We start from the raw sequence: 14501 nt of genomic DNA, 5'->3' as shown, positions 1-14501 counted from the left end.
TAAATCGCGTCACCCATGTCGCTGCACATCGACTGGCTGGCTTCTAGGCAAAAAAAGAGAGCTGCTCTGTACGTGAAGAACAGGGCAACCAAACGAACTGAGGAGGACACTATCCAGTCGCGGGTGACGATGGCTGAACCCGGCGATGCCTCCGCGGAAGGCTCGGAATTTTAAAACGCACGTAAACCGCAAAGAGGAATACTAATTATTCCACCAGGAGAGCCGATCGACTCTCATACAATGGTCCAAAGACATTCATCAGTAAATTAAACACCATCATGGATGCTTGTCTTCCACAAGAAGTCTGTGTTAGAGGCGCTAAATGCAGATTCAGAACCAGATTTAACATTTCAAGAAAAAAAAAAAGCTTGAAAATGAAAAAGGACAGGACTCATTTTTATGGAAATCGACAAGCATGCAGCTGGCATTCAGACGTAACTCCTGGAAGCTGGGCTCTAGTTCAATTTAAAAGGCGCAACTGTTGAAAGACCTGCCAATAATGTGCCGATGATGCCACATTAGATAGGCTGACCAGGTGACCATCATGCATCGCTCGCGAAATCCGCTCACATTCCCTGAATCGAGTACAGCAAGACAAGGCCGGACGGACTCCATCTGAAATATGTCTGTGGGTGGTGTCGCTCGCAAAGTGATCGGGCGGAGAGACACGCTTACAGGGCAGTATGTTGTTGTAGCGATTCTTGCTTCTGTTTTCGGGCAGGAGAGCTGTGTCGAGAGACTGGTTTCGGCCAACATCCTTCAGGTCCTATAGGGGAAGTGGCATTTAATGGGGGTTTGGGTGAGTAACCATGTCATTAAGGAGTATGGGCACCGAAGAGGTATGGCGATTCTTCATGCCTTGCGGCATCTCCTACCTCGAACTCCTCAGAGAGCAGGTAGTTGGAGTCAGCCAGCAGTTTGGCAAGGTGGTACTCGAAGTAAGCAGCTTTGATGGGGCTGTGAGGAAAAGCAGGACTACATTAAAAAAACGTAATAACCTGAGACTAAGAACAAACTGTTAATTAAATTACATCCATTCAAATGGAGCGAGAGCAGTCATACCTTGAAATGCGACGACTGCTGCAAAGTACGGGGAAAAGCATTGATTAGGATCTGTGCTCTTTTAAAATTGATTTCCTTTATCTTACACAGGCAAAAAAAGGCCGCATCTCCTTCCTACCATTAGCAAATAATCTTAACGTGCCTCTAAGAGTTGTTGAAGTTGAGTACATAAAACGATGGGTTTATGCAACACGACGAAGGCATCATTGAATTACGTGCTGAGAGCAGTCATCCAGAAGGCTACAGTAAACTGAGGGGTTCAGTTAGTGGATAAACGACTTGGAATTTGACTTGAATATGTAACGCTAACCCTTTCTCTACACCTGAAGACTCCCCATTACCTTGCAGAGGAGAGTGATGCATTTCGTGGAGACCCCTCGCTGTAATTGACCAGTTGATCACCGTATCACATGGGAAGTTGCTTATATTGGTGGAAACTGGTATGCGCATGTTGAATTGTAATGACTGGTAGGTATAAACCTTCAACACATGAGTACAAACAGGGACTAGTTTTTTGGGTGGAGAGATTTAACTCTGAAGCGGCGCTGTCTGTCTAGTGTCATCAGACTGAGTGAAACACTCCATACTCTTTATGGATTAACCTGCTGAAAGGACAATATGGTCCACACAACACACAGGCTCAGAATCCCACTGTGATGCCAGCACTAGCTATTAATGCTTACAATAACGCCCCTGCTCACTCACCTTCTGACGCCCAGGACCATCCCTGGTGTGGCCTTTTCTTTCCGCGAGTTCATTCGGACCAGAGGGCGCTCCTGTACATTCCGGTAATCACAGTAGCTGGGATTGTTCCATACCATGCCATTGTTATAAGGCAAGAGAACACCGGCTACTGACACTTGAGACCTACGACAAAAGAAATACAACAGGAAGTGATGTCACAATCCATCCCACACTTCCAAAAATTCATGACTGAGCAGAAATATATAAAAACATGCAAAATGTGCTGATTTGAGCTAAAAATACCGTATCGCTGCTAGAGCTCTTATCGTGAGAGAAATGGGTATAAGTCTGTCATTCTGGAAACAACAGGAAACTCACACTTTGCGGGATTTCTGCCGGCAGATAAGCAATGCAGTGACCCCAATCACCATAACGATGAGAAATATTCCAGCGCCGATGCCCTCGATGACTCCATTGAGAGGCTCTGATTGGCAAAGAAGCATACTTGGTGAATAAAAACAACATATGCTGCCCAAACTATTCACTTCATGGACAGAAGGACCATTGAAAGGATTGCGGCCTAATTGAACTTTGCCCCCTTGTGGTGTGACGCACAAAATCTTGACGCGACCAGTGGCTAGAACATCCATTTTGAAGTCAAATAAGTAAATAAACACAGCAGCAGGGTTTGCTCGTTGCTAGCAGGTGGATACCTGCATCCAGTCAGCAGGCCCAAATCTCTAAGCAAGCTTTCCTGGATCATCCATGCTGACCTGGAACTAATGGACTCACCAGCTTCGGTCACTAGGGGCAGGGAAAGGAAGGTGTCTGTGTACAGAGCCTGGAGTGTCTCCTTCTGTTCATCATCCAGGAGCCGCGTGAAGGCACGGACGCTGAGCCTGAAGGGGCACAAAACCAGCATCCGTCATACACTGCGACGGGGTCTCACTGTTTTCAGTCTCTGTTTGGAAAACAGATTTCTGCCCATTAAAAAAATTGTGACGGCCCACCCTGGCAGTCTGTCATGTTCTCTAAGCAGACCGTCTAAGCAGACTTTCATTCACAATTGGGTTTTCCCTGAGGAGTACACTTTTATATTAAACTTCGATGCGGAATTATACCATGCTATGCAAACATGGCCACACAAAGACATGGCAGAAGCCCTGAAAAATTGCATGAAACAACCCCCACCCCTCCCACCCCAAGGTTGGCCCAACCCAATTTGGGAAGTTTTGAATTTAGTCCAAATCATTTTTGCAATTAAATTCATTTGTCTTCTGCCCCCTTTCCTACTCAGGGTCATGGTGTGTCTGGAGTGTATCCCAGGGGGCCCAAGGCACGAGGCAGGAGACACCTTGGATGGGACGCTACTGTGTCGCAGGGGACACACAGAGAAGCCTGGGAAAGCCTTGTCACATGGGGAGACTGTACCACTTAGTGAGGGCTGATCCCCGAAACCCTGGAAGTGTAAGGGACTAGTGCCACCCACATTTAAAGTCATTCCTGTTAGATAATATTAGAATGGGATAAGAACACGTCCTAGAATACGCTGCATTCTGAATCTGTGCTGCAATGTCGAGGTACCTGTAGGCTGTCTTGGACTTCAGTGGCCCATCACAGAAGGTGTTCTGGTTCTGATCAGGATCCAGATCACACCTCCCTCCCAGGACATCCATGCCAGTGCCCAGGCTGATCTCGATGCCCTCTGCACCATTCTCTGGGTCCGCTGTGCAGTGGCTGGGAAAGTATCTGGTCTGGTACGCCTTGATGGAGCTATTGTGCTTGTAGTCCAGGTAGGCGGGTAGGGGGTGCTGTTGGTCTGGCTGCATGCTTTCAGTGTCTGTGGCTGAGAGTGAGAGAAAGGCTAAGTCACCTAAACTGTGGACAGGACTGATCACTGCAAGCAGAGTGCATGGTCTGTTTTGGAAAGTGTCAGTCACCTAAACTGTGGACAGGACTGATCACTGCAAGCAGAGTGCATGGTCTGTTTTGGAAAGTGTCAGTCACCTAAACTGTGGACAGGACTGATCACTGCAAGCAGAGTGCATGGTCTGTTTGGGAAAATGTCAGTCACCTAAACTGTGGACAGGACTGATCACTGCAAGCAGAGTGCATGATCTGTTTTGGAAAGTGTCAGTCACCTAAAATGTGTACAGGACTGATCACTGCAAGCAGAGTGCATGATCTGTTTTGGAAAGTGTCAGTCACCTAAACTGTTGACCGGACTGACCACTGTAAGCAGACTGCTTGGTCTGTTTGGGAAAATGTCAGTCACCTAAACTGTGGACAGGACTGATCACTGCAAGCAGAGTGCATGATCTGTTTTGGAAAGTGTCAGTCACCTAAACTGTGGACAGGACTGATCACTGCAAGCAGAGTGCATGATCTGTTTTGGAAAGTGTCAGTCACCTAAACTGTGGACAGGACTGATCACTGCAAGCAGAGTACATGATCTGTTTGGGAAAATGTCAGTCACCTAAACTGTTGACCGGACTGACCACTGTAAGCAGACTGCTTGGTCTGTTTGGGAAAATGTCAGTCACCTAAACTGTGGACAGGACTGATCACTGCAAGCAGAGTGCATGATCTGTTTTGGAAAGTGTCAGTCACCTAAACTGTGGACAGGACTGATCACTGCAAGCAGAGTGCATGGTCTGTTTGGGAAAATGTCAGTTATCTAAACTGTGTACAGGACTGATCGCTGCAAGCAGACTGCATGGTCTGTTTTGGAAAATGTCACTTATCTAAACTGTGGACAGGACTGACCACTGTAAGCAGAGTGCTTGGTCTGTTTGGGAAAATGTCAGTCACCTAAACTGTGGACAGGACTGACCACTGTAAGCAGACTGCTTGGTCTGTTTGGGAAAATGTCAGTCACCTAAACTGTGGACAGGACTGATCACTGCAAGCAGACTGCATGCTCTGTTTTGGAAAATGTCACTTATCTAAACTGTGGACAGGACTGACCACTGTAAGCAGAGTGCTTGGTCTGTTTGGGAAAATATCAGTCACCTAAACTGTGCATGGAACTGACTGTATTATGAAGAGTTCATGGGGTTTGTGGGAAAATCTCAGTCACCTAAATGGGGAATAGGCTTGTTTTGAAAGGGGCACATTCAGTCTTGCTGTAAGCTTTTTTTCCCACAAAGCAGTAACACATTTCATTCCAGAAAAAATTATCTAGACTGAAGCCAGCCAGAAAGATTGCAGTGTAATTCATGCTCGACAAATCAGATGCAAACTAAAAGGACAGAAAATGAGCCGAATGATGCAAATTGCTGAAATCTAGGCCACCGCGAAACTCTAACAGCGGCACAGAAAAGACGCCACATGCCAGGTGGGGTGGAGGGGGTGACGGCAGGTGGGCTGTACCGTCCGACTCTGTCACGATGATGGCGAAGAACTTGATGGCCCCGTTGACGTCACTGAACCAGCTGCAGTTGAACTGGAAGGAGATGTCGGACTGAGTGATGTGGGTAACCGTCTCGCCAATTCGAGTGGTAATCGGTGGCACAGGGGGTCCTTGGCAAGACACAAAGTGGAGAAAGACTCAGTGGGGCAATTCTAGATTGGGGGGGGACATAAGAGGGGCCATAAATCATACGGAGGGGCCAAACTTTATAATTAGCCAATGATATGCTTTGAATCGATGAATAATAGGGGAGAGGGCCAATCAAATTTCATCTGGGCCAGTGCCCTTCTGGCCACGCCCCTGTATACACTCCTGAGACTCAGTCAACATGCTTTTCCACGTGTTGGTACCACTCCCTCCAACAGACTCTTGGCAGGCTGCTGTGCTCTCCCACAAACCTTGCACACCAATATTCATTTTTCCCTCCATTACAGTACTTATTGCAATTTGTACCTGTCTGCTCCAAGAAATGGCCATTCAACAGTACCCTAATGTATCTTTTTGTTCCGATGCTGTTTGCTCAGTGTCATTACTACGAGGGGTGGAGGCAGATGAAATAATTGAAATTCACTGGATGAAATGGCTTCATTAATGTCTGGTGCTTGGCATTCTGACGCCTGGCTCTGATGGGCTGTTTGTCTGGCACAGTAAACCGACGGTGCCTCTAAATGGCAGCAACTCTGGGTGTTTTAATTGCGAACACGTATCAATCAAACTCCAGTAATCCTCTTTCTGTTGGGTGTGGGTTGGAAGCAGGGGGGGCGGATTGATTTGTGGTGGGGAGAAACATGCTGGGCAACTTCTGGCCACTGAGGAGTACAAGACACAGGATGCTGGGGCAGTAAAATGGTCGCTTGCGGCGAGGTGAGAAAAACTCACGGCAGGATCAATGCAGAAATGCAGATGTTACTGCCCATTGAATGACAAGGCTTAATTGGGGGGGGGGGGTGGGTCCTCAGGGAAGGTGTCGCTTTGATCTGAAGAGGCTTCCTCTACCCAGGAATCAGCTACTTTGCTCACCCACTTTTTCTCCTTTTTTAAATCCAGATTGGCAGCCCTACTGATTACAGTACTGACATAATGACAGTACTTCAAAAGCAGGTCAAGGAACAGAGGCATGCATACTAGCCTGGGCTCACAAGACAAACAGGCATAATTCTGATGAATTACACATCACAGCATTTCGATAATGCTGTCCAGTATTTTTCCCACTACGCTTTCAGCCAATAACAAAATAATACCACTGATACTATACTACACTGGCAGGTTCCTGGGAGAATGATTTTTTTTTTTGTACAAATCTTTGCAGATATTTCAGAGGAACTATCGAAGGGTCATTTGCGCCTACAAAGGCTCAGGGATCAGCTTTGTGTTCGGACAGCTTACTGAATAATGCGGCCTGTCTCCCCTGGTCGAGTTTTGTTTGCTGTAAATATTTCCGGTCCCTTATTGCCCAACCGGTGGCATTTCCAGCGAAAGGGGAGAGAAGCTTTGGGATTCTGTTCTCTTGCTGTCATACAGATCCCATAAATCCCTCCTCCCACCCGACCTGTGACATTTCGCCTCCCCTCCCCCAGGGCTCAAGTTCCAGGTGCGGCTTGGAGACGACTTTATTAAAAACCTTCACACTGCAAAGGCCATAGCACTGTCTCATTGCTGAGTTACCTTTGCGTTTGAAATTTACTTTCACCTGGGGCCCTCAACTGGGCAGCAACCAGTGGGAGCAGGAGGAGAACCAGCACGCCATGCTGGACCTGTGGTGTGGGGTGAGGAGAAGGAGGAACCTCTCCTTGCCGATTACAGGCAGGACCACCCTGCCGCTTTCCCTGATCAGCACATCAGACCACCACACAACCTCCTCCTCTCAACTTCTTTGAAACATAATTTTTGCCAGGCCTTTAGGTGACCACATAAATACTGCACTTTAGCAGCTTTTCCGCATTAAACAGCTGTGGATTAAATTTAATCAGCAGAATAAATAGAATAATCAGCAAAACATGTAAGCACTAAAGATGGAATTTGTTTGTTATGGCCAAAAAGTAGCTCTCCTCTGTCCTCAATATCTTTTTTTATCTTTTCCAGTGTCTTTGCTCCGTGAATAAATCATTCTGACAGAACTGGAGTAGAAACCACGCCGAAAGACTGTGAAACACAGCCCGGGCGGTTCGTTCCCGGTCACGAGAGGAAATCGCCCAAATCAAACAAGTGCCTAAGAAAGTGGTCTACAGGAATTGGCCTGGAGGGTAGACATGGGGAGAAGGGTATCCAGACCTTGGGAAAACCTCTGGGAGTTAATGAGGGGTTTTAATGAAAGTGTAAAAACATGATGAAGGCTAATTCCTATTGGGTCTTATTAACAATCACTGTAGATGAACAGTCTCATTCATATTGCCCTCAAATGAATAAAAACGATCCACACAGATTAAGTGACCATTGTGATGCCAGCAGAAAGGAGATCGTTCATGATGGAGGGGGCAACCATTATTGGGGAAGGTTCTAGTAGGCTGATTAGACTGCATTGGTGGCTGCCCTCCAGCAAACAAACTGATTCACAGAGGAACATTAAAACATTTATGTAAAGTCTATAAGAGGCTATTATTTTTCAGAGTCACCCTGAAGGACATGTGCTTGTGTTTATGGTAATATCTTTATAAGCTACCACTGAAATGGTCTGTGGGTTGATAGTTGGTTCTCCAGGGCACATACCAACTAGGAGCTTGCGTAGGGGAGCATTGTGTCTGATGGACCTCCTAAATGATAACTGTGAGTGGTCCGTACTAAATGGGGTATTGTAAAAGGACTATGGGATACTGATGGGGCCCATCAGAATTCAAAACCCATGCTGGAAGGGATTAGTATAGATTGGTATTGACTGCCTGGGTTAACTAAATGGGAACCAATAAAGTAAACAATGGGAAGTGGGTTAAACCAATCTAATTTCAGGGTAAGCTTATTCTCCAGGGGCTTCAAAGGCTCACGTATTCTGTCATATAGAGAGGTATTACGATTGATTCGATGGATATGTGCAGCCTTCCAACGTTCGATCGATATAAACAAAGTTACTCAGGGGAAATAAGATGCAAATGAAAATGTATGTTTGGTGTAGCATATAGGTCAAAGGGTGATGTCCCGAATCATAGTTCCCGTGTGGACGACGGCTCCCGCTGGGTGGTACTCACGGTCGATCATGGTGACGGCGCTGTCCATAAACGCCTCGCTGGCCGCGCTGCCCGAGACGACCCGCACAGAGATGGTGTAGTGCCGGTGTGGCTCCAACTGGTCGATGATGTGGAGGGTGGTGTTGCACGACACGCGCTGCTGATACACCGGCACACGTGTGCTCCGCCGCATGCACTCGACGATGTACGAGTCGTAGTCAGACTCTGGGGCGCTCCACGAGCAGGAGATGGAGGTGGAGCTCTGGGGGCGGCAGTGGATGTGGTGCAGTTGGCCCGGCTCTGTGGGACAGGAAGTGACATACATATCAGACGGGCTCAGAGACTGGGGCCAAAGCAGCCGGACCATGGGTGAATCTCAGCATGTGTACTTGACCATACTTTTGTTCTCGTGTACCCATTTTGTGTTATCTTCCATTGCCAAAGACCAGTTCCAATACTAAGAAAACAAGTACACAAGGATGGTAAAAGAAATCCCCAGATGTTGGTCTTGCTCCACCCCAAATACCAAGGATACATCAATTGCATCCTCACCGAACAAGACCAATCCCATGATTTATTGCACCCCAAGTACGTTCTTGGAAGGCAAATTAGCAAGACTGGTCTTGCCAAGACCACAGGTATGGTCTTTCAGTTCTTGGTATTGAGATTCAACCCATGTCATCACACAGCCTAAATCTGACATAGTAGAAAGCATGCCAGTCATACCTGGAATGTCTAAAAATGTTAAAACTGAAGCAGGCTTTCATCAAGATCTGGAATACTGATCGAAAACAGCCATTAGACGCGGTCTGCTTCGATCTGAATGGGTTACAGACACCTCGTGTGGACAAACTAGTTACCCATGATACTGGTTATGGAGTAACATTCGAGTGTCAGCTGAGTGAGTCACTCGGGCTCAGCTGAGTGAGTATGATCTGAGAGTATTTTTATTTACGCTTACGAGGGACACCTTCGTGCTCTGATCAGCATGTGTGTCACTCACGGCACTGCGTGGTGAGTCAGCCCAGCGAGGCAGAAGCACAGGCCGCCTATTTAAATGCCATCCCAGTATCCTGTCACCAGTTGAATTCAATCTAATTTGCTGCTAACATGCATTTTGATGACTCGTTTGGTTTGATGGCACTTTCAGCTGTTGCCTCAAAATAAGCTCCCTGGAACAAACAAACTAAGAATTGTTTTAACGCTCCAGAGGACAAGGTAATAAAACCAGGCATAGCCCTTCTGTCGGCCTTCTCACCGGTCTCAGAACCACAGGGGTATCACGTGATATGGGTTTGTTGCCTGGGCCAAAAGGTGATGTCACGCGATTAGGGTCCGTTGCCTAGGGCAGCAGGTGATGTCATGTGTTAGGGGTCTGTTACTTGGGATCGCAGGTGACATCACGTGATCGATGTCAATTTACTTGGAGCTGCATGAGATGTCAGATGACACGGGTCTGTCACCAGCATGTGGTGTAATATAATAAGATTGTAGGTGAGGATAATTACACGAAGCTACATAAGATCTCACATGAGAATCTGCCGGAGTAGATTCCATGCAAACAACACATTCTACAGAATGCACAGAGTAAAACTGAAGACTGTAAAGAGCATGGAAAAAATGGACAATGCCGACAAGCTCATTCTCTTTTAAATGACTAATATTTACGCTGATTTTTCGGAGAGATGCATACATATACAGAAACACACACAGACGTGAGGTATGAACCTCATTAGCAGTAATGAATGGGCTTATGCACAGTGGCATTTAGATGCATGATCACTCCCGTAGGTACAAAAAAAAAAAAAACACATAACAATGGGAAGATAATAATAATGATTATGTGTAAGCACACAAAAGAAAAAACAAAACGGAGGTAGAGCTAAACAAATAGGCAAACAAAGAAGGGGGGGCGTGTGGGGGTGGCTGTGCATTGCTTCAATGTCCAAGCATATGATGTAACTATGGTGAGGCACAAGGGGGAGGGACCGTTAACGTAATCCAAGAATTTACTCCATTTGCGCAAATAGTCATCCTGCCTTTCTGCTAGTCTGTAAGAGACCTTTTCATAGGCGGCAGCCTTGCTCAACAATGCATGCCATTCCCCAAGTGAGGGGGCCTGGGCAGATCCGCATTGTTAAATTAGTAATTTCCAGCCTATCACAATGGTAGTATGAAGCCATTCCGCTTCGGGCCTGGGGAGATCTTCTGAGATAGAAGGATCACTAAGAATGCAGAGTATGGGGCGGTAGGGAAGCTAAAGTCCAAATTCCACTTGATGTTTTTTTAAGGTTTCTTAGTACAGAGGCCCAGTCGTCGCCGTGGACGCGATGCTAAGATCTATTTCCCGCAACCGTCTCGGGGTCCCAGTGGTACCTGACTTATTCCGTATCAATGAATAATAATGTGATGCCTCATGGCCCTTACCAGAGGTGAGTAGGTCAGGTACAGACAGCAAACATCCACACCAACCAACCAGTTGAGCATAAAGAGTTGCAGTCATAGAGAACTCAGTTGGTTGGCTGAAACAAAATCTTGATGAATTGAATTGAATTTTGGGGATCTTTAAATTGCTGCCTGTTTCCGTTGAAGGAGTTCCTCAGCCTCGCTGAAGTACTGATGTAATGCTTCACTGCTGCAGAGGTTTCTTGTAATTGCGCAATTTTAGTCGCCTGTTCTGCAAATCCTTAGAAAAATCTGGAAAAACCCTGATATGGTTTCCTCCACCATATTTCTTCCTTACCTATTGCAGCCTGTAGTATGTGTTCCTTGTCTTGGAATCATAAGAACCTTGAGATGATGGGTCTGACTCTAGGTGGATCGTTCTGTTCCCTGCGTGGGTCTGATCTATGAGCCTTCTAGAGAGCAATTCCACCGGAAAGGTCCATCCCCAGTATAACAGGTACTGTTCTGGCCACAAACGTGAAAGCATTCATCTACCTCTGGGAAGCTGGTGAAACTTAAGGTCTCTCCCTAACGTCAATGTCGTCTGCTTTCTGATGGAGCTGGACTGGCTCAGCCAATGTTTATTAATATAAACATATTGTGACGTCCTGCTGACCCAGGCATGGCAAAGAGAAAGTGGATCAGGCAAGTCCATCAGAAAAGTATACTCTTTATTAGCAGTCCTTAAAAGGACCACCGGCCAAGAGTGGATCTCGCCACCCTACACGCACCTGTGGAAAACTGTAGGAAGGTCACACACCAAAAGACAGTGGTGACTGCCAGGGGATGCGTTTTCCAAAAGTACAATCGCTAACCATGTTAGCAACTTACATAGTTGGAGCCATGCAACTGAATGGGTCCAACAACATAAGAACAGGAGCTTTTGGGAAACATTCCCTGGGTCTGGGGCTCATTCGGGCTGTACTGTTGTGGCCAAGGTGGAGCCAGGGAGGCTAGCAGGGAAGACCGTCCCCACGATGCAGTCATCCTGGATGGGAGTGAACCAGAACTTGTGGGACACGAGCATGGCTCCCAGATGGACCCAGAGACATCGACGGCCTTTCATCGTGAGAATCCCTCTGGTTAGCGGGCAAAGGTTCAGGGTGTTGGGTTGCTAGCCTGACGGTGTGGGTGGGTCCCCCAGTTCCTGGTAAGATTCTTGCCCTGATGATTGAAATGGTGGAGCCACTGATGGCTCAGAGCACAATGGGGCTTTGCAGTTCACCAATGCGCCCGAATAGGAAGGTGGTCCGGATGTGTTTGCCAATGAGAGGATGCGACAAAGAATGGCATCTTCCTCACTGCTTCCCCCTTATCTCCCGACATCTTCTGAGCAGAAGCGTTCCCTGTGGCCCTTCTGTGTCAATAGGTCTCTTGTTTTGGGCTCTCCGTTGTAGGTCGGCCTCGGTGGACCATTACCGCCTTCCACTACATGTAGCCAAGCGCTCAGGAGATCCTCCTGAGTAGCTGCTCCGAAAATCTCCTCCACTGGTTTTACTCTGCAAGTGCCTGTCCCAGCCGTTGTTCTTGGCAGCAAGCTCAAGCTGCATCCCAACCAGCTCCCACGGCTGCTCGCTGCTGTGCCTTGGCAGCCTGGTGGGTGCTGATGGAGGGGTAGTGAGCAAAGCTGTGCTTGGTGCAGGCTCTTTGGCTCCTCAGCGATCTTCATTCCTTCCATAAGGACCTTCAGCTCCATCCATAAGCTAACAGACCACTCTAGTTCTTTGCTTTCCCTCCTCAAGTTTCTCTGGGGACCTCGCAGTGATACCAGTTGAAACCCGGAAGCAATCCCACTTCTGGCACCAATATGGCGGCCCACTATCCCAGGCGTGGCAAAGAAAAACTAGCTTAGGCAATTTCACCACAAAAAAATAAAAACTCTTTTATTAGCAGTCCTTAAAAAAACTATGCACAACCACCAAGCAAGAGTGAATCTCACCACCCCCACGCACTTGACGCACTGGAATCTGGGGAAATGTCACACACCAAACGATCGGGTAATTGAAGCACGGACAGGGACACGCGAGGAGTAGGCAACAACCATGTATCACACAGGTAAGCCGCGGTACAATTCAGAAAAACAGCCCAGCTATTTACAACAGAGATAAGGGCTACAGTAATTTCAGTACCAGCAGAACATGCCAGAATATGCAAATTTGCTACCGCTACATGGAAGCTGGGTCACTGACACCACAATATTTTAATTTGGTTACACTGCCAAACAATGTAATTTCTTCTGAACATGACTCAAACAAGGTCTCACTCCACTATGTCCACCAACACTCCTTTTTCCTCAGTTTATCATGTTGCTCTAAGAGCAGAAAGTGTTTAAGGACAAAACTACAGGCTCTACAATCAGAAGCCTGAGAAACATTAGACATACATTTAATGACTGAACAAAATGTCATTTTTAGTCTTCAACAAAATCAGAGAAATATTGCAAATTACAATAATGTTAACAGTGTTTTAAAAAGAAATGAACCGTGTATGAAGACTCCTCGCCTTTCCCACAATCAGCCTCCTCAACATACGCTGCTAAACAAACGCTTTGATTTTAGCTACGAATTCTGGGATTCTGTGTAAGATCACAACCGAAGCTCTCGAGCTGTTTACAACCAGTAAGGAATACTGCTGGTTTCTATTAAAATCTTTAGTAAAGCCCTAATTTTAATGCACAATTAGAGTATATCGATATAAACGGTGCCATCTTATGTCTTGATTTGAAAAAATATCAATTTGGTGTAGGCCAAGCACTAGCTATAGCAATGTTGTAATTTCGTCTACGCTTTTCAAATAAATTATCTGATCCCCTCAATCCTTGTTGAGGCCCCCTAGTAGACTGCACCCCCCCCCCCAGTTGTGAACTAAGCAATCCAGTCAATTCTCAACATCTGAAAGGGGAGGGAAGATCTCTGACCTCTTTAGTTCGATCGATGAAATCATCTTCAACCAAATCTGGAGGTTAGCCGGGTCTGATGTCACCTGCTGCCGATTTTGAGCTCTCAGACATATCAGTGGCTTATGGCAGCTCTGTTTAGTACAGTTAGAGAGTTAAAGCAATAGCCTTAATCTATGAAATGACATAAATATTTGCGATGATGGGCAGCACGGCGCTCCCATGCAGCCATCCTCGAGCGCATCATTGTGACGTCCCCCTGGCGTGATCATTCTTCATTAGTTCGAGATGAAATATAAAACTAGAGCAGCGGTGATTACGCACAAAATGCTAACAGAAACATCAGCATGAATCGTCTCTGCGCTCCAGCCAGAAGGGCTGGGATGAGCTCCGCATAAAAGGAGGCCGAGATAAAGGGATTAATGCAGAAAAAATCCTCATCCCAGGCATCAGGAGGGGCTCCCTTCCGAGGTAACGCTAAAGATCTGATGGCGCGCAGCCCCGGCTTTGGACAGATTCTTAATCGATACCTGGATGAAAGGAGAGCGGAGCGAGGACAGATTAATGGCGGCTTGTGAAAACGGATCGCGGCTGATGATGTGCTCTGGGCTGAAGGAGCCAAACTGACATGGGTCACATCTGTCTGCTACGAGCGATGACGAAGAACGAGGAAGGCCTCCGAAACTCACTGACAGCCAAGGGAAAGACAGCATGTCCTAAGAAACATGCTATATGCCACAAGAGGCCTTACCCGTGTCTCTTGTACAGTCTAGAGTTCCCTGACTGTAATGGGGTTAAATTACCCTTTTGTCTGGGGTGTCACATGGTGGCCTAGACTTCCTGT

At 46.9% G+C, this 14501-nt stretch overlaps 1 protein-coding gene across 3 annotated transcripts in view; it reads right to left on the bottom strand.

Moving 5' to 3' along the window:
* The window catches only part of LOC125728500 (receptor-type tyrosine-protein phosphatase beta-like), a 52606-nt gene that overhangs the window by 8648 nt on the left and 29457 nt on the right, over positions 1 to 14501 (bottom strand). For 2 of the 3 annotated variants that reach the window (XM_049005441.1, XM_049005513.1), the window contains 9 exons: positions 8338 to 8616; positions 5119 to 5268; positions 3331 to 3592; positions 2539 to 2645; positions 2125 to 2230; positions 1768 to 1929; positions 1063 to 1080; positions 876 to 957; positions 676 to 766 (listed from right to left, as the gene is read on the bottom strand). In XM_049005441.1, the coding sequence (XP_048861398.1) occupies positions 676 to 766; positions 876 to 957; positions 1063 to 1080; positions 1768 to 1929; positions 2125 to 2230; positions 2539 to 2645; positions 3331 to 3592; positions 5119 to 5268; positions 8338 to 8616 (1257 nt within the window). The remainder of the gene's footprint in view (positions 1 to 675; positions 767 to 875; positions 958 to 1062; positions 1081 to 1767; positions 1930 to 2124; positions 2231 to 2538; positions 2646 to 3330; positions 3593 to 5118; positions 5269 to 8337; positions 8617 to 14501) is intronic. The other variant, XM_049005504.1, reaches the window with a different exon arrangement.

The sequence above is a fragment of the Brienomyrus brachyistius genome, chromosome 1 (genome assembly GCF_023856365.1).
Source record: "Brienomyrus brachyistius isolate T26 chromosome 1, BBRACH_0.4, whole genome shotgun sequence".
Lineage (NCBI taxonomy): Eukaryota > Metazoa > Chordata > Actinopteri > Osteoglossiformes > Mormyridae > Brienomyrus > Brienomyrus brachyistius.
Note: the sequence above shows the minus strand (reverse complement) of the source record. Positions and strands in the feature narration are given on the sequence as shown.